This window comes from Cataglyphis hispanica, chromosome 5, assembly GCF_021464435.1.
Source record: "Cataglyphis hispanica isolate Lineage 1 chromosome 5, ULB_Chis1_1.0, whole genome shotgun sequence".
Lineage (NCBI taxonomy): Eukaryota > Metazoa > Arthropoda > Insecta > Hymenoptera > Formicidae > Cataglyphis > Cataglyphis hispanica.
In genome coordinates, this window is record NC_065958.1 from 6,082,856 (window position 1) to 6,109,233 (window position 26,378).

The 26,378-nt window shown below is 31.0% G+C and overlaps 3 protein-coding genes across 11 annotated transcripts in view; 2 read left to right on the forward strand and 1 right to left on the reverse strand.

Moving 5' to 3' along the window:
• Nucleotides 1–563: 563 nt before the first annotated feature.
• Nucleotides 564–1,705, reverse strand: LOC126850065 (prefoldin subunit 4). Its single transcript, XM_050592688.1, has 4 exons — nt 1,559–1,705; nt 1,352–1,456; nt 1,080–1,196; nt 564–871 (listed from the first exon to the last, which is right to left on the reverse strand). The coding sequence occupies exons 1-4, from the start codon at nt 1,595–1,597 to the stop codon at nt 716–718; spliced, it is 417 nt and encodes a 138-aa protein (XP_050448645.1). The 5' UTR covers nt 1,598–1,705; the 3' UTR covers nt 564–715.
• A 147-nt stretch (nt 1,706–1,852) lies between these two features.
• LOC126849947 (lethal(3)malignant brain tumor-like protein 3) lies at nt 1,853–14,665 on the forward strand. Of its 9 annotated transcripts, none has more exons than XM_050592412.1 (16): nt 1,853–2,310; nt 8,021–8,225; nt 9,099–9,390; nt 9,591–9,827; nt 9,988–10,607; nt 10,834–10,993; nt 11,068–11,239; nt 11,331–11,508; nt 11,624–11,822; nt 11,920–12,375; nt 12,467–12,656; nt 12,739–12,860; nt 12,971–13,349; nt 13,431–13,505; nt 13,591–13,897; nt 14,038–14,665. In XM_050592412.1, the coding sequence occupies exons 2-16, from the start codon at nt 8,022–8,024 to the stop codon at nt 14,161–14,163; spliced, it is 3,717 nt and encodes a 1,238-aa protein (XP_050448369.1). In that variant the 5' UTR covers nt 1,853–2,310; nt 8,021; the 3' UTR covers nt 14,164–14,665. The 9 variants fall into 9 exon arrangements, with proteins under 9 accessions (XP_050448369.1, XP_050448365.1, XP_050448367.1 ...); XM_050592408.1 differs by lacking the exon at nt 1,853–2,310 and adding an exon at nt 2,323–2,501; XM_050592410.1 differs by lacking the exon at nt 1,853–2,310 and adding an exon at nt 4,842–4,981.
• A 2,419-nt stretch (nt 14,666–17,084) lies between these two features.
• The window catches only part of LOC126850016 (fringe glycosyltransferase), a 77,284-nt gene continuing 67,990 nt past the window's right edge, over nt 17,085–26,378 (forward strand). Inside the window, 4 exon segments of the mRNA XM_050592600.1 lie at nt 17,085–17,841; nt 17,844–18,121; nt 18,638–18,877; nt 25,928–25,976. Coding sequence (XP_050448557.1) covers nt 17,817–17,841; nt 17,844–18,121; nt 18,638–18,877; nt 25,928–25,976 — 592 coding nt within the window. The 5' untranslated portion in view covers nt 17,085–17,816.

Sequence of the window (26,378 nt, forward strand, 5' to 3'; positions counted from 1 at the left end):
CATTTTCGATCAGTTTTGTATTGTTAATGAGAGCAATTTGGCAAAGATCCAAACTTGAGCTCCATACTATGCAATATTTAGCCTATGCAATATTAATCTTAAGCCTCTGTTTCACTGGTAATTTTAGTTAATTAGTTTTGATTATACTGATTAATTTTATTAATCAGATCTAGATTTTTGTAAAATCTATATTAGATAACGCAAAAGAAAAAAAGAGAGTTAATATTAAATATATTAAATTAAAAATTAGTATTAAATATATTAACTATAAGAAAAAATTAATTTTGAACATTAAATTAAAAAGGTTATCATAGGTTACGTGTATATACTATAGATTTATATAAAAATATGTTTGCTATAAACTCTTTTTATCATAATAATAATAATATACATATATTTTATAAAGTTTATGTATATTAATTGCAACATGTGTGTACATATGTATAATATGTATATGTATGCAAATACTGGTATATATATTTGTAAAAAATATTCACCAATAAATTCTATTGGACTTTTTAGGGGAAATTGTGCTATACACAGATATATATAAAAAATGTAGAAAAAATTCAACTTAAACTTTATTTATTTTTCTATAAAAATTTCAATAGAAATTGCAATGTGTGGCAAATGATAATATAATTTCTTTAATACTATATATAATATTAAATATAATAATAATAATAATAATAATAAAAATGCATTACTAAAAAGATTAATCGGATTCTTCTGATTCAAGATTTATACGACTTCCAAACTTTGCATATAATTGCGTTTTTAATTCGCTCATGATAGTCTTCAAATCTGCACATTTGCTTTCCAAATTTGTAATTTCTGTTTTTTTCTTATCTTTAGCATCTTCCAAACAATTCTAAGAATAAAAAGATACTATTAATGCTGATTAATAATGCTAATTGCAACATAAGAATAAAAAAAAAGATCAACAATATCGTCAAACAAAAAAAAGCATTATTTTGTACAATTTTTATCATAATTTTAACTAAAATATCTAATACTTTTCTGACATAAGTATAAAAAGCTATTATATGATTTGCACTATTATATATATACATAATTACCAGTGTCTTTTCAAGGCCTTGATGAACAAATACTTCTCCAATATAATATGGTATTTTTACATCATCGTCCATAAGAGCCAATTCATCAGAAGCATCTTCCAAGTTCTTCAATTCATTCTAAAAATTGTAAATAATTAATTATTATTCTATACACATGTACATATATGCTTCTATGTATAGAATTTATAAAATTTTGCATGACCAAATAAGGCATGATCAACAGTGCGATCAAAGAATTCAATGAGCTATTAATATATTTATAATCAAATTACCTGCTTGACTTTAAGCTCTTCTTTATAATCTTCCAATTTTGCATTTTGCCTTGCAAATTTATTAATTTTTTGTTGCTCTTCGAAAGTAATATGAACATCGGAATCCTACAACGCCACAAGATAGATTAGCTCATAAATATATGAAAAATACAATACTACTTTTATATATTTGATTTTCCTCTTTTTGATTTCATATTATTATTTTACCGGCTGAAATCCACCTTGACTATTTTTTCCTCCGGCCATATTTAAATATTTTTCTACAATTTGTATAATTGTTGCATCAAGGATCGGCTCGATGTAACGGCTGCACTAGCGCTCTCAATTATTATCAATTATTGCATCAAAACAGTCGATAATGTCAACACTCTTCAATTATCCCCTTCAGTTCTCTTCGGGCTTCGTAAAATTTCATTAGAACTGTGAATTTTTAATTATATCCACCGAACTAATGTGTCTTAATAAAAAGGACGCAGCTATTGTTCTTGAGTTATCGTTTATTATCTCTGATTGATCCTCGAAATTTAAGCTAATAAAATCGATCACAGACAACGACAACAAATTTTGGTAACAATATCATCTCTTGTTTATTAGAAATTTTTTTTTTATTTATTTATTCTATCATTCTTGAGAAGCCTATAATACATTTTTCACAAAAAAATATATATATTTGTAATTGACAAAATGAGAGGGAGGCAAGCGGTTGTACCAAAATGCTATTGTGCGCATGCGAGGAACTTCTCTTTACCGAGCGTCATTGGATGTTGCGGTTCAGTTGACGTTACAAGTGCTTCAAAGGGCGATTTTGACCGTTTTATTTAGATAGACCTGCGCTACATGGAGGCGTAGAAGTTTGGAAGCATTCGGAAACGTCAAGTGGATCGCGTTCATTCATACACCGTACATCGACAGTGTTCTTTAGTTCTCATATGATGGCTTCCAAAGGACAGCTTTAAAACGTGAGTTCTGTATTCGTACAATTTACAATGTATGTAGCGCGTCGTCGGTACGTAAAATAGTTAATCACATTCATGGAACATTATCTGTTACTTGGGATTGTTTGCAGTCTTTTGTGATTGTTCTCCGAAAACGTGTGTTGTTAAAATCGTCGTTCCTTCCCTTAGACCGATATACTCTATCGTTCTCTCTAGTAAGTACATCACAAAAATATATATGATATGAAAAACCTGTTACAATCACATCGCGCAACATATATTACGAGGAAGCTACAAGCGCGGTTGTGAATCCAACGCGATACATGTGGAAACATATATTAACGTCGTGCATTTATACTTTTGCGTGTATCTCTAGATATGAGTGTCGTTGTGCGTCGATGGGATTCTTTTTTTCATTTGGCACAATTCGCTCGATCGCGCTAGAACACACATTTTTAATTTAGATGTCGCGATAATCATTTTGCATTTATTTTTGTGTGCCGCGATTATAGTTCAATATTACATATATTGAACACGAACATTATCTTTCGAACTTATGTTAAACTTTATCTTCTTTTCTTCTATATCTTCAAAAGGTTTAGAAATATTATTTTCCTTGACGCAAATATTTTTGAGACATTTAGTAATTTAAATATTCTTTACACACGTAATGTAGTACGTAAAATATTTTTATATACGTCTAAAAAGCCATTGTTTGCATTTTTGCATTGTTTATGACGTGTTTTGTATAAATTGCATCTTTTTTTAATAACATTTGCAAAATTTCAAAGATGTTATTTGTTTTTAGAAAAATGTTATTAGTCAAATGGCAAATTTACTTGCGTACACATAATTTTGTTATTCTTTACCGCGGACTCATATGTTTATATTATAATCTCATTTTATAACGCGTTGCAAATCAACATAATTTATGATAAAAGTGTAATTTAATATTCATATTTATGTACATAATTACGAATAACATAATATGTATTTGTATTACGATAATATCTATATATATTCTCGATTCAACTTGTCAAAATTTTAAGATCGAATGCGGGAAATATATGTTCGGAACATTTATTGCGGTATTTTATTGCTTTTGGCTCATCTCGATACTTATTCACAAATACACGTCACGTTACGTATAAATTGCATGTGACGAATTTGCTTGGAGGTTAAAGCGCGAGCTTTAACCGCGCGAGACAATGACAATGATCCTTTTCGTATTGAATCAGCTGACATTTGTCACATATTATGCATATCGTTTAGAAAAGTGTCATCAGCATAATTTAAAAAGATCGTCAAATTTTTACGACGGAAATAACTCGAACTTTCTCGATGATTTGCTTGCCATAACTCGTATGCACAAAGTTGACTCAATTGTCCAAGCGATATATATATATATATATATATATATATATATATATATATATATATATATATATCGCGGTTAGAGTCAGAAAAGTATTTCCTTTCGATTTATATATATCGATATTACAAGAAACATGGAATCTCGTCTCGCGTGCTAGTTAAAGTTAGGTACATATAGAGCGTATTCGAACCGTCTGCAAATTCTATCTATTCGTGCATTATAATTGTTAATTGAACAAGTTGAAACTGTACTTTTGTTTATTGATTTAATATTGTATAAGAAACCATTATTTATTTTTCAATCTTTAACATATATTAAATATTTATATAGATGACAAATGGTAAGACGAAATTTTTTGAGTCATGATGTGTGCACGAATACCTAGACACGATGCGCATGCTCCATGCATGCTTCGAATAGCAACTCACGTGGGCAAGCATTTTGACGTACATGAAACTAGTCGATATTAAATTTGATTAATTTTAACTTTTTCGAATGTATTTTATTTGTGTTTGATTATGAGATTATTGGTTTTTAATGTTTGTGATAAATTACTTTTTTTTGTAATTAACAATTTTATGTTAATATTCATGATGTCAGCTGACTTTTTAATAATGACAGATTTTATGATAACTAATAACTGTAATTGATATAAAATCGTATGTTTGTAAATTGCAAACAATTTTCTATAAATTACAGATATCAATTATTATAAAATCGATCTGTTTACTATTAAGAAAAAGTGTCAGCTGATATCATAACTAAAATAAAACTGTTAATTTTACAAATAAATAATTCATCACAATTCGTTAAAAACAGACTAGCAATTAATCATGAATGATTTGCAAACGAAATACATTCAAAAAAGTTAAAAATAATCAAATTTAAAAATTTTTACCGGCTAATTTCATGATAGCATTTTGGTTTTCGCTCGACCATAGACTATAATAATAATAGACCGAGTGTAAAATTCGGGATCCAAAGGACGAAAGAAAATAAGTAAAGAATGTCCAATCATACAAATGGATCATCTTGCGATGTCACTGCGCAAGCGCATAACAGTGAATTATCATTATTTTCTCTACATTTATGCCGACTTTACCATCAAAGTATTGCTGCTGGAATAAAATATGCATTCGATATATTCTCGCAATAGGTTATTTGTTAGTGAAAGAGAGAGAAAGAAAGTGAAGAGCCTGAGTATAGAAAGTGCTACTAAAACGAACAAGCCATGTATCGATGTTAATACCACGGTTTCCGGTTCCGGTTTACACACATTTTCATCTCGAGCGCATCATAATTAATTCGTGTGCATCGCGGGTGAGTGCTGCTTAAAAAAAAAATCTAAAATTATATTTTTAATTTAATATTATATTGCATAGCCTACTGTATACAATCTATTGTCCTCTTTAAGCGAGAAACTGCATGTCGATACAAACTGGTAAGCGCAGATATATATTTCCTCGTATGATATATTTTATTTCAAGTATAATCATTTTTTCGTAACAGTTGTATATTGGCCTTGAGAGTAATGTGAAATTAGGCTCGACCGTTACTTTTATGTCTTTTTCGATGGAACGTCATTATTTATTTTTTTTTTCGCTCTTATATATTTAATTTTCCATACATGCCGAATGCGGTTATAAATCGCGCTTTGATAGTAAAACACAAGCAGATGACCGTCCAACAAATATCGATCGTATAATATCTATGTCGTTGCGAGAAGATTCGAAAACAACAAAAATTGATATAATTCTACATCTTTGTCTATGTCTGATTATCCTGAATGTATAAAATTATATAGAACATCGCTGTTGACGTTATTATAGATAATATTTCTCGTTAATTAATTATGTTATGAATGCTAATACTATACCGTCGCTAACAAGTATACACAGAAAAGAAACTTTGGCACTTTATACTTTTTTAGGAAAGATTGAAAGAAACAAAAGAAATTTAACGAAAGAACAAATCTAGCAGCGTGGAAAAAATTAATGTCCTTATATAATTTTGATGAGAAAATTTGGTCGTCGATGCTTTAGGTATATAACGATAATGTTATAATCTCGTACATGCTATTTTGTTGTCACTAAAGATTCATTCAGACGGATTTGCATAGATTGCATCTAAAATGTGTATAGAGAAATCAACCAATCGCGAATCTAACAATGATATAAAAGATGCCACATTGTTGCTTATACATACATTTTATAACACGTAAGATTTGCTCCTTTAAGGTACACTTTTTGCACTTCGAGTGTTACTACAAACGCTCTATAGCCTTAGATCTCAATAATAGCTGATTCGTTTCGGTGAATTCTGGCGAAATAGTGTGAATAATAATGGACAATTTTGTAAAAGCTTATTAAAGTCACAATATATGTGCCAGTGTGCATATTCGGCAGCATCGTATTTGTGCTATTGTATTTTATTTTTTTCTCATTTCAAGAGCTAACATATACGAGGATACATTTGTTCTACACAATTTCTTCAGAAAATTTGAGAGAATGTAGAAAAGGCAGGTTAATAGAGATCACACGTGTTAGAATATATTTATCACGAAATCTATTCGCGAGGAGTGTCAATTTCAAATCAGTTTTAATCTATATATAAACTCAAAAAGTTCACATCTTTAATCGATCGTGTGTGAATTAATCGCATAATCAGCTGATATTTGAAAACGCGGTGTAATATTATCGTTGTGGTTCAATGCGGTAATATATATATATCTCAAGCATTCCGTTCACGAATATGTAATCTCAGCCAATGTTCTGCTCACTTTATCGAATGACGTGACTGTCGCACAGAATCGGAAAGATATTGGCCGAGACAAATTTCAGCTATGTGACATTGTTATGCTGGAATTTTCGTAAAGTATCAATGCCATTTCGTCTCATGGTTCTTTTTTTTTTTCACAAAGCATTGCGCGGGAGGCGGAGAGTCTTTCCTGAGAGTCTTTCTTACAAAAAAAAAAAGATTATTCCCTCGGTAATTAATAGCTCGTGAATGCCGATGTCGTATCGATCCGCGCGATCGTCAATCGCAAGATGATACGAGAAGGACTCGCATTTTCGTAAATTTGAAAAGATTCGGAAAAGCTTTCGCGACAGGGAGCATCTTGTTGGCGCTGATGCGACGCGATTGGTCGCCGCGACTACACCCGTTCACTGTACCTTTCGCGGCAACCAATGGGAAACGACTTGCCGCGTCGTCGCCACTGCATGTCCGGCCTATGGGGATGTCGCTGTTGTTGTACTCTGGAGGCTCGAATGCTCAAAAGATGTACGAAGATTTTTGTTAAAAGTGCGTGAGTTGCGTAGCGATTTATTCGTCGTTAGTTGTGTCAAAAAAATTTCAGCTGTGGACGGCGACTCGCGTGTACGCTCATAATTTCATCGTGAAATCAATTATTCCGATGAAATGTATCGTGACTACGCGCGTTGCCCTCTTCATCGACGAGTGAGTTTGTGATGCGCGACGAACACGGATTTGCAAAAGTATTTGAATAGCGAAGTGCCAGCCGCGATGGACTGCTTCTTTTCAGTATCGCGAGAAACGTGTATCTTTTATCTTGCAGGAGGCGCGAAACTCAGCACCGTCCACAGTAATTCAAAGCGTGAAAAGCGTTTCAAGTACAACTGTTGTGCTATTCAGCTTTAATATAGTTCGGCGCGCCATTTAAATCGCGCTTCTTCGCTCTGTTCTCGACGAGTGTATCGAGCGAATTTTATTAATGAGCAAATTTGTACAGTAAAAGTACGATTGCCCGATTACATCGTGTTTTTACGAAAGGGGGACTTTTTTTTTACAATTCTTCTGCGAATTATGTAACAACGGTAACGACGCGATATATCGATGATAAACACTATGTCCTCTAGGTTCGTAAAATTGCATTTATACTGAGCTCTTTGAATTCATCATGTATTCGATTTTATTTAATATATAATTTACTAAGATTAGAAAAACATTGTTTTCATTTATTTTATAGTGGAAGAAAGTTTATTTAAGTTTAATTTCTACATTTGTGTAATTTTATGAAACTTTTAGATATATATATGTATATACCATCTTAAATATGTTTTCAATTCTCATGTTTTGAATAAACTTTTTTTTTTTTTTTTTTTAATTAATTAATAAAATAAAATTTAAACAATTTCAAACAGTGGCTTATGTATTATAACTTGCTGATTTATAAAAAAAAAAAAGAATTTGTTTTATATATTTTTTAGTATTTTCTTTCTGAATAAAATATGTAAAAGGATATTCTCTTGTTAATATTATATAGTAATGAATTACAAAATCAGCTTCATAATCTAAAGCTTAGTTATGAAACAATTTTATTGTCCTCTTTGTTAACAGAATGGAAGAAGAAATAGTAGTAGACGATATAGATGAGAATAGTAGTGCGGAGACACAGCAGAGGGATGGCTCAACAACACCCGTAATGCCTTTGCTCTATATTCAACAAAATAAATTACGTTCTACCCAATCAACAAATGCAAATCAAACCCTTGTTTCACCTAGTACTCAACTTACTGCCATTATTAATCCAGTTAATAATCAGGTAATTATTTGAAGTATATATGTGTAACAGTGCACATCTTGCTTAATGTTAGCTTTTTTTTTTAATTTTTATTGCAAATAGAGATAGAGAGCTTTTCTACATGGATTACACCAATATTATATATTTGTAATTTATATTTTATGTAAGCATTTTAATAGAATGTGTTATATAGAGAATAAAAATAATACATAATCAAATTATATATAATAACCTAGAATTAAACCTTTAAAATTAATCAAACTTTTTAAACTTAATTAAACCTTTATAAAAAAATATTTTTTAATGATTTGCATTATATTACTTTAATGCGTATTCCTGGATCAAAATGTGACAGTACTAAATGTAGCTCATGCTTAGTGTGTATATATATATATAGGTCTTGGAGTCTTATTAGGTTCCATGTGTGGTAGTGAATGTATATGTGTGGTGCATCTTTTCATAGTAAATATAGACTTGGTCAACAGGGATATATATATTTGCCATGAGATTCAAGCAAAAAATGCATAAAAAATGAATTTTTTAAATTAAAAAATATATTTAAATAAAATAATATTAAATAAAATATATTTAAATACTTGTAACTATTGAATTTTCTTATAGTTTATATATCTGGTGTTATATCCTATTTATGTTATTTAATATAGTGGCAGATAAGAAATGATAGATATTAAGAAAGATATTAATTATTTTAAAATGTTACAGTTGTATGTACTAAAATGTCCACAGTTAATATGAGAAATTATACAAAAGTTTTTTATTTGTGAATGTATTGAGAAATTAAGTTTCAAGGAAGATATTTTTATTTTTTTTAAGTGAATTTTAAAACAAGAGTGTATATTCACATTTGTTATTTAAAATTAATTTTTTTTCTAGATTGTGACTGGACAAAATAAGGTGTTTATACAAGGTTCAGGACAGGTAGCTACATCTCAAAGTAAACAACATATTGTAATACATCGACCGATAAATACTGTGAGCACTGTAGCAACCTCACAGTCTCAAAAACATATTGTACTTAGAAAGTCAACATCCACTGCTCAGATAGTGCCCCTGAGTACAACTCAAGGAAGTCAAACCAATGCGCAAGTAGGAAAGCATACATTCGCATATCTGGGAACTCTCATTAAACCTAATAAGTCGCGAGAATCTGTTGTTATACCAGCAGGTAATAAATTTCTACATTCCATAAATTTTAGAATAGAACTGCGCAAATGCCAATTAATATAATATAGAAAAACAAATATTACATGTGTAATATATACTTAAATATGTACATATACATATTATATAATAATATTAAATATATAATACACATATTAATATGTTTGATAATATTTGTCTAACTATTATAATATTATATTTTAGGTGCTCTAACATCAACTCAAATATCCAAGCCAAAATTAGTAATTACTCCAGTAATATCTCAACTAGCTCAAACATCAACAAGTACCACAAGTGGTCAGAGTCAACCTTCTAAACATATGGCAAATTTACTATTGCCAGTAAACATTCCCCAGCAGAGTGGTACAACAAAACCTAGCATGTTTAATCTAAAAATAAATAATGGTCAACTCAGTACAGAAAGCAAAGGAACTATAACAGGTATAGACATATAAGTAATAACATACTTGGTAATATATTATATATTATGTATATTTAACTAACACAACAAAACATACATACAATAAAACATTAATATATTATATATTATGTATATTTTATAAAATAAAAGACATTATTCTTATTGCACATCTCATTTTAGTGTTACGTGAGTCAAAAACGACGAATTCAACGACACATCCTCCACCGTTGCATCCAATAGCAAAAATGAGCCTTTTGAATGCAAACAAGGGCAATTCTAATTCCATAGATAGTATAAAAATTACTGAAAATCCAGATTCAGCTGTTATCACTCCTATTCCAAAAAAGGAAGACAATCCACCAGAAAAGCGGAAAAAGACAATTAGCAACATATTACGAGGTTCTGCTGAAAAACGAATGAAAAAGCAAAATATTACAAAATCTCAAGACAGTCTGGCTGATACTAATTATGCATTAAGTAGTCCAGAATCTGAACAAGACAAAGATAAGAAAGCTCAAAATGATGATGATATCACATTGATAAAAGTTGTTCCTAGTGAGGATAAAATATCAAAACTTAACACAAATATGGATGATGATATAAAAATAGAAATTATTAAAACTCCGACGAATTGTAGTGTTGAAACAATGTCAGACAATAAGAGTGAAGCAAAGAATAATAATCATGATGAAACAAAAGAACAAATAAATACATTGAATCAGAACAATACCAATTTTGATGCAACTAAAGTTTTAGACTGGAAGGATGGTGTTGGTACTTTACCTGGGAGCAATTTACAAGTAAGAGATACATAGGTTTTATTTTTTTTTTTTAATTTTATTAATATAATGTTAATGAATTAATAATATTAATTAACATTATATTAATTAGACATTGGTTAGCACATATTTAAAGTACAAAATTAAAAACTTCCTATACTGTTTTATGAATATTATAATATTTTTATCACATTCAAATATTCTTAGATGTATGTGCATGTAAATTATTTATTTATTATTCATTTAGTTTCGAATGAATGAATTTGGCATTATGGAAGTAGTAGAGGAAGATGAAAATAGTAAACAAAATAAAGATGGTATTGGTGATAAAGAAAATGTATGTTTGACACAAAATTCCTCAAAGACCAATTCAGGAATTGTTAATAATACTAATTTGGAGAAAAAAGGTAAATTACAAATAATACATCTCATGAATATAAGCATTTATAAATGACTATATAGTAGAATACATTTGATTTAGCTGATGATAGAAAATCCAGATCAGTATCTGCAGACACAATGTATCATTGCGAAGCTTGCGGATGTTATGGATTAGCTGCTGAATTTGAAAGTCCAATATCATGTAGTCCTTCCTGCACAGAAGTTATAGAGGCTAAAAAACAGCCTATAAATCGAAAGGAAAAGGATCTAAAGTATGTTTTGTGTTCATATGTGAATATTAATATAGAATAATTAAGATGAACAATTTATATAAATTTATATAAACTTTTATTATTTATATAGAGAGATACGTGTGAAAAAGAAGCGCAAAAGATTATTACAAGAAGCACAATGGTCAAAGGATATGGATGAAAAGTCTGATGAAAAGACACAGGATAAGGCAAAGTCAGAGACTGATGAAGAAAAAGACACTATCGTAGCTATAGATGATGAGAGTCAAGGAGATTCGCCAGAATCCAAGGTAGGAATTAAATGTAGATTGGATATAATAATTATATTATTAAATTTTGAATTATCACATTAAAGATTAAAACAATAATTAACTAATAATTAAATCTTGCTTGTTTTATGTGCAGTATCCTTGGCAAAGAGGAAAATTGGGTTTTTCATGGCCGAAATATCTTGAACATTGTAAAGCAAAAGCAGCTCCTATTAAATTATTTAAGGATCCTTTTCCCTACAGTAAAAATCATTTTAGAGTTGGAATGAAGTTGGAAGGCATAGATCCGGAACGTCCTTCTCGATATTGTGTTCTGACTGTTGTCGAAGTTGTAGGTAAGTTGTTATGGATGATATATAATATAATATAATAATATAAAATATGATGTGATAATATAATGTGAAATCAATAATAAATGATGTGTATATGTAGGTTATCGAATGCGTTTGCATTTCGATGGTTATCCGGAAAATTATGATTTCTGGGTAAATGCAGATAGTATGAATATATTTCCTGCTGGTTGGGCTGAAAAGAATGGCAAGAAATTAGATCCACCAAAAGGTTATGTAACTGGCAATTTTCATTGGAATGCGTATCTAAAAATTTGTAAAGCGACTGCGGCAGCGAAAAATATTTTTCCAAATAAAAGCGTGCTACAAACTGTTTTTCCTACGGGTTTTCGAGTGGGCATGAAATTAGAGGCGATAGATAGGAAACATTCTTCATTATTATGTGTTGCCAGCATAGCAGGTTTGATGGATTCCCGAATATTGGTCCACTTCGATTCTTGGGATGAAGTGTATGACTACTGGGCTGATGCCAGTTCACCATATATTCATCCTGTAGGATGGTCTCATCATAATGGACGTCTCTTGATGCCACCAAATAGTAAGAAATTAAATTAATACCTTTTACAATCCATTTATATTTTCTTGTACATAATTATAATGTGTAAATAATATAATTATAATGCAATTAGATTATAAAGATTCCAAATCTTTCACTTGGGATGTATATCTGAGAGAAACTGGTACAACGGCTGCACCATCTAGAGCGTTCAAGCAACGACCACCTTGTGCATTTAAACGTGGCATGAAATTGGAAGCGGTGGATAAACGAGTCCCTCAGTTAATTAGAGTAGCAACAGTTGAGGATGTGAAAGACCACCAGTTTGTATTGATCACATATATTTATAATATTTTATTTATTTTTTATTTTACAAGATAATAATTACATACTTTTGATATATAGGTTGAAAATAAGATTTGATGGTTGGCCTGAAACTCATGCCTATTGGGTTGATGATGATTCACCTGATATTCATCCCGTGGGCTGGTGTTCAAAAACTGGTCACCCATTGGAACCACCATTAAGTAAATATTCTTTTTATTTTGTATAATACAAAATTTATGCAATACTCTAAATGCAATACTCATTACTCTAATTTATGCAATATTATTCATTTATTTTGTTTATTGCCTAGCGCCTGATAATTTGAACGATCGACCGGAATGCGGTACATATGGCTGTCGAGGTATAGGACATGTAAAGGGACCTAAATTTGCAACTCATAATTCAGCATCCGGTTGCCCGTATTCTCTTCAAAATCTAAATAAATCAGTACAGATGCCTGATAGACTTAGTTCGTCAAGACACGAAGCCTATGATTTTGAGGAGGAAATACAGGAAAAACCGAAATTAGAGAAGATTGACAAAATAAAAATGGAGAAGTGCGAAAAATCTGATAAACTTTTATTCACAGATGACAGATTATTGATAATTGAGAAGGAGATTAAACAGGAAGATGGAGATTTGTCCGATAAGAATGACAAATTTGAAAATAGATCAGAAAATTCAGAAAAGTATGTAAAATATTACAAAATGAAATTAGAATGAATATCAATATGGAATAAATATTTCTTATTGCTATTGTTGTTTTATAGATCGAGCAAATCAAAACATATGCATAGTGATGGACAAACGGATGATGATGAAGTTTCAAGAAAACGAAAGAAAAGGTTTGTTGGAAAAATATTGATTGAAATTTTTTTACATCTCTATTTATTTTTATATAAAATTATAATTAATAACATTAAATTTTAGACGCCCAATTTCGGAAGATTCTTTGTTTTCCAATATGACATATAATGATTTGCATTGGAATCCTGCTCCATATGCTGCAAATATGCCAGATAAGCAATTGCGTAAAGAATTGTATCAATCTGTATATAATCCTGGATATAACCCATTACCAAATGCACCACATGTATGGGCGAAACATAGCAATGCTTTAAACAGAGTAGTAGCGAGGCAGACCACAAATCCACGACGATGGTCTAATGAAGAAGTGATTAAATTTATACAGAGTATGCCTAATTGTGCAGAAGCTGGGAATGTCTTTAGACAGCATGTAAGTTTTAAAACAAATGCAGTAATAATAATTGAAATAGCTCGTTAACTATTAAAGTTATATTATGTTACATTCACATTGTACTTTATTATCACTCTGTATACACTTGTATATTACTTAATAATAATATTGTATTACAGAATATTGATGGTGAAGCATTTTTAATGTTGACGCAAGAAGACTTAGTATCAGTACTGTGTCTACGACTTGGGCCTGCAATTAAGTTGTATAATAGTATAGTTTTATTACGTCAAAAAGCATCATGAATTGTGCATGAGCAAAGCATGTGTTATTGACTGGCGAATCATGGAATATGGCAGCTATTGTGATGAAACATCGCCTATTTAAAACATTAATAAGGTTACGTGACAGATATTTTTTTCTAATAAATTTCAGAACTGTGTCTCTTTTTTAATGCTATGCCAATGAACAGGCTGAAAACGAACGAGAGAAAAATGCGAGCGTATCAGATTAAATAGTCCTGAAATATTTCAAATTGTTTAAATCGAAATTTGAGAAGGAAAGATTATTATTGCGAAATTGGGAAATGCTTTTATAACGTATGTTTTAATTCGACGATTTTGTATATCGATTGTATTAATTACGATATATGCGATAATTCAGAATCATGCATTGCTCATAAGTACTTACAATCATATGACATAATTTTTCGTATCAAATAAGTGTATTGTGGATCGTGTACAAATGTAAATATTGTTTTAATCATTAAGTATTGTAATAAAATACTTATGCAATCTTTCCATCTAATCATGCAACATATATTTCTAAACTTAGAAATTAAATTTACTTTACATAAAAAGTAATAACATGAAAGTAACCGATATTTAAATTTTTTTTTTTTTTTTTTTGAATAATTAGATTTTTCTTTTATCGGACATTATTTTAACCGACACCGGGTAGTGCGTATCGAATTTCGTATCGCTCGCGATTATTGCAGTTTAAAATTGAATCTCGCATAACACACTATTACAATTACAATATCAACAATTCGATTTTATATGTCCGGAATTAATCGAAATTCTATTTCATCTTATTTGTCATTAATGTATAATAAAAATACAATTGTAAATAATATATAATTATCACTGCATGTACGAGTATATCGAGTCATGTAATTAATTACGTTGAAATATGTTTTGCATTCTTATTTTATTAAAAATATTAATTTGAAGTTGCTAATATAACATATTTTGATAATATATTTAATATTTAATTTAATTATAGGAGTCGTAAGAATAAAAATTTTTACATTTTTATATATACGTGTCTGAAACTCTTATCTTTTTATCTTTACATATCTGAAATTTCCACAAATATTTTTATCCTACTTTTGCTACTATCAATCAAAATAATATTGCATGATTATTCTAATCAGTATATGTTAAATTTGTGAAATTTTATTCCTTATAATATATTTATTAATAAATATATTAAACTTATGTATTTCTTTTCATTAGAGTCAAATATATTATATGTATATCCGTTATTCATTATGATGTTACCGACGAACAGCTTATCTTATCCCTATACAGGCATACACCGAATCCATTTGGTATAATTACAAAACATTTTATTGAATGAAATTTTGATAGAATTTTATAATCACAGTTATAATTTTAATGAATTGTGATTATTAAGATATGTATGCGTGTGTGTGTGTGTGTGTGAATATTAATATTCGATATATATCTTCGTGAGTATATTTGTAATCAATTTTTTCTGAGTTCGACTGAAGGTATACTATCTACTGCCGCTCCCAGTAGTATTATTTGATTGAATGCGATGTATACATTGATATATGTGTGTATATTTGATATAAAATTAATATATATTTTTCATATATCAATAATCATGAATATACACAATTTTTATTAAATTGGAGCAATCGAGAAATTATGATAAAGGTTTGTGAAGTTAAATTTAGGCCATTTAGAGAATTGTGAAAAAATATTTAATTTATTACTATATCTTTTATAAAAATACTATGATTTTTTAACAAACGGACTTTCTACAGTTACTATTATATATGTTAATGATATGCATTTTTATTTATATAAAACTGTAATATTAAACTATATATATAATTATTTCTATAGTGCTCTAACATACTTATATGTGCATTATATAGTAGAAAAAACTTTATATTTTAATGTTTATTATATTGTTTTTATTAAACAATAATTAGCATTTTCTGCAATAATACATTTTACATTCACATGTGCAAGCACACACACATACAAAAACTGGGAGAAAGATTGCATTCAATAATTAAAAATACAATTTTATTTATTTTCATAAAATTTGTTAATATCAAATAGACATTATTATAACGCTTTTGATTTAAAAATGCTTATGATTTAAAAGATAAATTTAAAAAAGAAGTTATTGTTTGGAAATTTAGGAGAATTGAATATATATATATATATATATATATATATATATATATATATATATATATATGTACATATATAAATAATATTATGTATTTGTTTAAACAGTAAAGCATAAAAAAATCTGTATTTTACTGAATGTAGTCTGGCATTTTTCTTCCAGTGTATTTTTTACAAGAGATTTAATTTGCAGAAGAAATAACGATTTATAAATCGCTGTAATTTGAGATTCTTTCAATCGGAATTTAATATATTTGTGATATATATTTTTGTTGAAAAGCTTTGCTCTTCGGGAATTCATTCGCGAAAATTGTTTTTAAATCGATGGTGTTATCATCAATTCAGTTAATCGTAATGCAAAAGAGAAAAACAGCAGCGTTATAAATTAAGAAAAAAATTAATGATCTAAATTGTTAATTTTTAATATATACGCGCGAAATGCGTAATATTTCGAATTAAATATAAATTCATCAGGCGAATTCAGCGATATATGGTATATCACAATGAAAAATAATACGTGTGTAGAATATATATTATATATGTATATATTTTCAAATGTTCGTATAAACGAGATACACATATATTTTTATTTGAAAATTTCTACGCCGTTCTTCAATCGCGTACTATTTGAAAAAAAAAACGTATACATTTCTCGCGATCTATCCCCTCTCACGCGCGGCTGTTGGCATCACTTCTCTCCCCCTCCCACTAACCGGCGACGTGCCCTGCTATGGCGATGTTTACAGCGTAGTCACGGCAACGGCTCATGTGATCAGTCGACGGATCGTCGCGCGCCGGGTAACAGCAGATGTTCGCGGTGTGTAAGGCTCGAATTGTGTTTCGCGTCACGCCGTGGCGACCTGTTACTCTCGAATGGTTGACAGCTCGACAATCGCACAGACAATTCCGATTTCGATGAAATGCCAAGCGGGTGATTCGTTCGCGCGCGACACATTCCGATTCGATAGCTCGGAGAAAAGTGACACGAGCGAATGTGGACGTGACAAATAATACGAGTGCGTGAGTCGCGTTATCGATGCGTATTTTCTCTTTCAACGCGATGTAAAAAGTTTCGTTCAATTGAAACTTTTTAGGGCCGATACATACAGTCGATCGATTTGCATAAAACGCTCGATAGTTACGAAATGAAGTGTGTCACGAGACGTCAGCGCCGATCGACAAAGCTGCGAGATTCGAAATTCTTGAACATTGTTTGCGCGAAGTAATGTAAGATAAACGCGACGCGCAAATTGATACGAATTTCGACGCGAAATGACGTGTCGCAACAACGGATTCGCGATCTCGCGCGAATATGATTGACGGACGATCGGGGAGTTTCGAGAATTTGAGTGACGCGAGGGAGAGCGTGCGAGAGAAAGAAGAAAAGCGAGGGTGTTTTTCGGTGTACTTCGGTATATACGACGTGACGTGACGTCACGTTGGCGGGAAATATTCGCGGAGTGATTTGTTGACGATCGGAAGGATACGCGAGAAGTACGCGACGTGTTATGGTCCGTGTGTTTTCGTTCGCGAGATACGAAACGATGATAGTGACGTAGCGGCGCGGTCGTCCATGAATCTCGAGGATAGATGCTTAGATCTCGCGGTGCTGGTGGGACAAGGGTGGTCCCGCAAGACCGTTAACAGCCCTTGTCAGGCTCGTACGCCGCTCGTCGTCGTCGGCGCCGGGCACGGTGCTACCGGCATGATGCCACGAGGTCTGCCGACGAGACGTGGCCTGCAAACGTTAGCCCTCGTCATCGCCACTGCTTACGCCACGATTCTTCTCTACCAAGCTGTCGCACCGCGTCAGGTAATTAGAGCAATCGTTATCGGCGTCGTTAACTTGTCGCGCGCGTGATTTTATCTTATGTATACTTTGCGCAAACGTTTCGTTGCTTGTTGATCTCGAACGAAGATATGTTCGAATCAAGCTGAACGTTGATAAACATAGGTATCACTTTCCAAATGCGCATTTATTCGCGCGGCAGCGCGAGTTATATACACAAGTTATATTCTTTTCTGTGTATATACCATATAAATAGGAGAAAGTAATTTATATTTAATACATTTAGAATTAATAATCTGCAATATACATAATACACGTAAGAAGTTCATAACGTGAATATCTACGAGAGCATCTTGTCTAACACTTTATATTTCGACAAAGCGATTCGTGATTGCTAGTATATATAATATATATTTCGATAACAATTGATATTAGCTATTATTTGATATTAATAAAAATTATGAAAACGAATTATCGATGCTTACGAAATTTCATTCTACGTTTTGATTGTATACATTATTTTGATAAATTGTATTACAGTGGATCGACGAGATGAACGTGGCGGAAGTGAATAGCCGAAGCGTGATAGTGGAAGTGCCAGCATCGAGGAAGTTAATCAGCGAGGAGTCGGCGGTGACGCCGCCGGTGGCGACGGCGACCATGGCACCGTCCGCCACGCACCTCGACGATGTATTTATCAGCGTGAAGACTACCAAACATTATCATCATTCACGTTTGCCGGCCATCATCAACACGTGGTTCCAATTCGCCAAGAATCAGGTGAGTCTTATTCATTAGATCCGTGTAATGTTCGATATACCAGATTAATTAGCGTCGCTCCGTTTCTTGCGCTCGCACGGCGTCGCCTTGCTTATGATAGTCTTGTTACAAATACAATAGAAAATATCTTCGAGACACGAGAACATTGTTTAATATTCTAATATATATAATTCTAATATATAACAAGTATTTTTTTATTAATTATTATATTAATATAATTAATATAATTAATTATTAATCATATTAATATTGACGATATATTAATTAACTTTATTAATGTTATATAATAATTATATTTATTAAGCATTGGAATTCTATTGAATTTTATTTGCTTTACGAATTATCTCATATTATCATCATGGATCTGGATTTATTTATTAATTGATTACGTGTAATTAAACATACACATACCAATTATTTTTCTACTTTCGATATGCTTGCTATTATTAAACGTTTAATTATTCTTGTAATATTCAATACAGTATTGTCTTTTAGGCGAATATAATACATTTAATGATGAGAATAAGTGATATCTTCAACGATTTTTCGAAGATTATCATTTGTAAAGAGAAGTGTCGAGCGACTGGCGAAAGGGTTAATCGTGTTAAAGCGTGATAAATGCATATATAGTCTTATCGCGACGTTTTCATCGCCGAGAGATTCATCTACGCGCTTTCTGGAGAAATGGAATAGGCAATACTTTGTATAGGATTTGTCGAGTCTTATCCAAGGGTATCCAAGCGTATTCGCGCGAATTGAGGCGTATTCGCGCGTATTTACAGTAGGCCTTGTCGCAAAAGATATCAACGTGAATTCACGATCTCTTGCGCCGTGGGAATGAAATTTGTTCCACTTTTCCTTCCTCTACAATTTCTCATTTGCCTCTTCGCAAAATATCGCCAATTCCTTCCTCGCTCTTCTTCATAAACAAAGGATATCTTATGTTCCGCGAATATAATATTACCGCAGAATCAGATTGACTGCGTTTTTAAATACAAAAAGAAACGCCAAGTTTAATAATAATAAATTGAAATCTTTCTTTTCTTTGATATTTGCCATCGCTAATATTGTTTTCTTTATTTATGTGTACGTACATGTTATATTTAGATATATATTTTTTGCAAACAATTTTGCGAAATATTATTTAGTTTTTTTTTTATGAGAATTGATAGGGCATTGAATTTCTTGAACAAATGATAATTAATATTGATGAAGATATCTTCTTGAGAAGTTCTCACAAGGTATACTAAATAAAGAAACGGCTATATAAAGAAATAACTCTCGTGCATCAGCAGCTTCCGCGTCCTTCGATGTTTCTCCGGGTTAATATACCGTTCCTCCAAGTAATTGCTACTTGAATTTGCACGAGTTCACGCATTTCCTGTTATGTCTCAGCTGATTCTCTCTTTCATATTGTATTCTTCAGGGAATGAAAGCAAAGAGCGAGAAAGCACGAGAAACATTGTATCGTACACTGAATTTTTTATTCGGATATATTTTTTATCGAAACTTGATCTTTCGAACAATAATTTTGAGCTTTTATATATTGTGTTCTATCTCCACATATAGTATCGTTTTCTCTTGATCTATTTTTTATTCAGTTCTTACATTTATAATTTTATTGTAAATGTTTAAATTCAATTTATATACATATAGTAAAAAAGTCTGTTTCAAGTCCTTTTTCAATATCTGTCTCTCCTTCTCTCTTGAAGTAAATATAATTACATTTTAATATGAATAAAAGATCAATTTTTTATGTGTGCATTTTCACGACAGATTATGGAGAAATATATGGAAGTTAAAATAAATATAGGATTATTTATTTTATTAAGAAATTCGTAATTTTTATTCACACTTGTTCACATTGTATCCAAATTATTCTTCGCTTCCGACAATCTCACGCTTTTTCTTTATGTACGCCCGTGTAGTTCATGGTTTGCGGTACGCATTTTCCGCGATACGAGCGAGAAAAGGGATGAGAATAATAAAAGTCTGTGTCCGGCTGTGCACGGTTTCTGTTTCGTGGGAAGATCTCACGATTTACCTCCGACCCTGACGACCTCCGCGTTAACCGACTTAGTCCACCCACGAACATTCTCAACCAACTCACCTTTTCGTTGTTTCTTTCTCGATAATTAAACGATGCGCCGTGATTATGTGAATCGACCGGAAAGATCGTTCTTTTATTCGCAAGAATGATCGAGATTACCGATTCTCATTTATACTTTGTTACAGAGATTCGATGCATATTGATTGTCAATATGAAATATTGCAAGTCTAAGAAACGGTTATAATTTGATGTAAAAAAACTTTTATATTATAAAAAATGGATTAAAACCATTGCTTTGATATATTTATAGCTATCCATTTGCATAATTAATTAGATGCACCCTTAGAAAAGAAATGATTTAGTGTAATACATTTATAATTAAAGTTTGAATGCGTTTCAAATATATATTCGAGAGAAATATTTGCCAAAAACATAATAGATCAATAATTTCTATAAGTTAAAGGGCTCATTTCCTTTCCTTGCAAAATTAAAAATTCACGATTCATTTTACGGTAGATGATTCATCGCAGTGAAGATAATAGACTCGGCTAGAAACCTAACCACCTGCCTCAGGTTTCAAATTATATGCGAGCCAATATGTCTTGAAAATGCAGATCGGTTTCTTTAGATGCTCACAGTTTTATTTTTTGTTTTCACGAAACAATCTTAATGAGATAGATAGCAGTATCGTAAATTTTGAATAAAATCACTGCAGAAAAGAGAGAATTTCAGTACATCAAATTAAAATCAAAATCGTGAAATATAATATTATTTTTTTTATTTTGTTATTTGATAATTTTTTAATGAATTTTGTAAAAATTCTTGTTGAAAAACTATTTTGTGAAATACTAGCTAAGATAATGTCTTACAATTAATAGCTTTACTGATATATAAAAAATTATCTTAGAAGCTTAAAAAAAAAAAAAAATTCTAAATTATATAGAAAAATTTGATATTCTAATTAGTGTTTTCTTATGATAGTTTGCGCTTTACTTCAATTATAATACAATTTATTTTATTATTTTTAATGATATTACTTTTATTCTTTTTTTTTCCTTTTTAAAATCTTAAAATTAATCTCTGTGTGTTTTCAATACCGCAGTTCGCTGTTGAGGTGTTAAGTTTCTTTGCTAAATTGGACAGAGGTGAGCGAGAAAGGTCGTAATGTTTTGATTATTAATACGTCGTATAATTCTTCAAGGAGCGCGTTTTAATAATGCGCTCCATTGAGGAGGAACATTGATTTGCTGTTGGCACAATCCCTACATTCGTCTTTCTTCTCTCGACTATCGCCGTACCTTACTGCGCTGTAAATGGCCTTTAATAGCCACATTTATACATCTCGCCACCTATTTCTTTTCTCGTTCTTACGTGCCTGGTATTTTATGCGGCATATAATGGGGTCAAGTCGTTAATAGTCACTCGCTTAAATTATCCTCCCTCTCAAGATCCGCCCAGAAAACGCGAAAGCAATTGGGGTTTATGTCTCGTTACAATATTTCGATTATAATATTAGCAGAGATTACGTAGCTATAATAATACTCGCGAATTTTTTGTACTGATTGTGTCAAAACTCTAAATTTAAATTATATGATGACGATTATATTCAACTATTTATTGTAATCTTTATTATTAATTATATTTTAATAATTTGTTGGAATGATTTTAATTGCATTTTAGAAGTACGATTTACGAAGAAATCTTTAAAATCTTACTGAAGTAATTTTGCGTTTAATAACGATGTTTCTTTTTTCCGAAATTTCAAACTCTGTTTTGTGCCATTATTAAGATTCACAATTCGACGAAATCCTTTATTATGCCTTTCTCTAAATTTGATAGTCATGCTTTTCGATTATCGTGTTATAAAACGGAGGTTGCGTGGACACATATTTGTAGGTACAAATTTTCGTGATTCATAAAAAAAGGAACCCCTTGAAATCTCGACAGTCGATCGCGGGTCAAAGTCTGGTGTCGTTATTTAGAATGACTCGGCCGATATTGCAATCCCCCAATCGACGAAGACCCTTCTCCATCAGTCGGAATTGGCTTTGGATAATTGGTCGATTATTTCGATTTAAACAAGTCTTAAAAGGTCCGACGCAATTTTGTAGCGCGTGTTGCGGAGCGCCAATGAGAGCTCGCTGCGAATTATTTTCTTTGTTTAATTCATTTTGTTCTTATATGTATTTGGTGAGCCGCTGCTGAGATTTACAATTGGCCCGATGCGATATAATCGTCGTATTACCGATATTTATCTACTTTTTTCTAATTGAAGATTATCGTATATTATATGTCGAGAAGTATTGTAGCTGGCCACAGAGGCTGAAAGGAATCAAGCACAAAGAAATATATATATATATTTTTATAGCAATTTCTTAAATATTATATTTGTGTATATGATTTTTTATTCATTTACTTTATTTATTTGCCGAGAAAGGCATTTCTTAATAAGGCATTTTAAAATTTATAATAGTTCTGTAGCTTGTATTTATTACATTTATTTATTAAATCTTTTAAAATTCTAATTAATTACATTTTTATTAGATATAAAGTCTTCTAAAATTTTTCGGTTTACATTGAGTTAGAAGTTTAGCATTTTATCAAACATTATCAGTGTGTTGCTCGAGATAATATTTACCTAATCATGAAATTTATTTTTTGATAAACATATTTTTTAGAGAAAGTTTTTTTTATAATATATATATGTAATTTTTATTATATATTTAAAAAAATGGCATATTTTATTTCGGAGATTGACAGTAGACGATGTTTGTGTTTCACGTAGAACAATCATCAAGATTCTTGCACACTGTAAGACGAATTTGTCTCGAATTTGTCTCGCCTAATTAGATATAATGAGCGAGGCTTAACATGGTTTTACGCTTCTTACACATCCATAAATGCCAAGTATCGTGATACTTGATACGAACTTAGAAATGAAATGACCGACACTCGGGACGACTTAATGAATTCCCGCGAAAAGCCCGAAGATCAGCTTGATGATGGTTCTTTTTAAGTACGACGTACGTGCGAGATTAATGCAATTATGTCGTTGTTATGCGACGCCGGTGCCACTGACGTCATCGCGATACACTCGTCTCTTATTTTTGTACACGACGTTTATTCGTTACCGGATATTCATGTTCTTCTTTCTGGGAACGCTGACGAGTTTTTCGGTTTGTCTTTTTTTCTCTATCCGCATGCCTCAGATAAATGCGTCACAATTGCAGTGTCTTCTTACTCGCGCTATTTTTACATTCATTGCACCCTCGACTATCCGCTATAATTACTTCCGAAAAATGCGGGAAAATTTTTCGAAACGTGATTCATCTAGTCTTGAAATTTACATATTGCTGATATTACAGCATCAGGCAATTGAGTATAAATTTACATATAAAAACTTTGTTATTGACTAAATCATGTTTGATTTATTTAAATTTAGTTAAATTAAACGTTTTAATTCCATTTTTTTAATTAAAATCAAATGAGCATCTATGCGCGCGCATGTATTAAATAATGACAAATGTCAATCAACGTAAAACATCGAGATAATTAATTTATAATATTGCAATCGCGTCGAAGTTCTTACGAAATTTTGTTAATATACAACTCGAGTGGAGAACGGCAATTAAAATTATGTTAAAATTGCGATGAATTGCGATGACAATCGCACGTTTTCTCGTGAAATTTTCTTTCCCGGCGGTTCGTGGGACTGATGCGATATATCGTCGCGTGAAAATCATTGGGACAATGCCTTTGATGTCTGCAGCATCGTCTTATATTCAGTCGTTCTTGCTCGTTCACTTCCTGAAGGGAACTACTCTTGGGAACTAAAAATAAGCGACTACTTTAACACGTGCAGTGTACGCCGATCGTAACGTAACGACGCTACGATATGCTCGAGTCCAGATGCAACTGTTACGGAAGGGTGGGCGATGCGACAGATACAAATGGAAAGTCTCATCTCGCGGCGCTTCGAAATAAATTTTCCAATGCGACAGAACACATGAGAAATTTGAACGGTCTTATTGTTAGATTGAACGTATGCTATTTTATCATAGTTTTAAGCCTGCTATGAGATTTCTTTCTCTAAATATTTTAATAAATAAATTTTGATTAAATTAAATTTAATGAAAGATTAAAATCAATCAATATATATTTTAATAATAAATTTATCATGCTTTTATTTTGAGGAATTTTATTTTATAATATCTAAGCATTTTTTGTATATTTTTTTCTCTAATAACTATACTAATAGAAAATACTGAGTTATGATTATAGATTTAAATAATATTTCCATGGCAAGAGATGATATAACTTATAATTTGGAATATTGTTATTGTTATGAACAAATCAGTCTTGATCGAAACACGAAGCTTTACGCACATGAGAAATAAGTATTATCCTTTGACATCGAATTTTCCTCAAAATATTCTCATGTTGCATTTTTTCCTTACATACAATTCAATGTTTCAATGTTTAATGTTTTTGTAGATACAGTATCCATAATATATGGGATAAAATCTTTTGCTCATTATTTTGTTTGATAATTATAATAGATCTCTTGATGATTAATTTTTAAATAAAAAAATATCGTATTATTTTTGTGTCTGTCGCACGCGTTTAAGTAAGATCGAAACATTAAATATGATATTTTTTTTTTTAAGAAATATTTATTTTTATCTCGTGTCCTCTTTATGATTCCGTCTCACGAATACAAAAGAAAGGAGTATATTGTAAAGAGCTTCAAGGTTATAAGAGAAAGAGAGAAATTTATCACGTATTACTGACGCAGATGGAGCGATCCGTTTCGAAGGGATAAGAAAGGGATTGAAATTTATGATCGATACGTGGTGCGTGTTGTTTGCCTCGATAGTCTGCGGTAAACAATCAAGCGCGTACGTGCTGTAGCGTGATTATTGCGCTGCATTGGGTGTGGAATCGCAAAAGGACTGCGTATAATCAAAATATAACGATTTTTTTTTTGCCTCTATTTGCAGACCTGGTTCTTCACGGATAGAGACGACCTGTACTTCCAAAACCAAACTCGTAAGTAGCTGCCAATAGTTTTTTCCAAACTGGTTGAATCATGCATGATCAAAAAAATAGACTATAAAATTGTTTAGTTGTTTATATTTATCGTTTATTTTACTTTATAATTTTATTTAGAGGAATGTGATAAAATCAGTTTTTTTAATATTATTTAAAAATTTAACAAAAAGTTAAAAAATGGAGATAATTAGGTTATACGGTGTTTAATATTTTATTAATGAATCATATAAAAATAGATTATATGATGGATGTGTGTGGAAAAAAAAATTTTAATTAAATTAAAAAATATAATTTTGAGAATATTATATATAGTAATAAATAAATCAATTCTTATTATTAATCCATTATATTAAAAATTAATATTTGGTTCTGCTGGATTTATAGTATAATAATAATAAT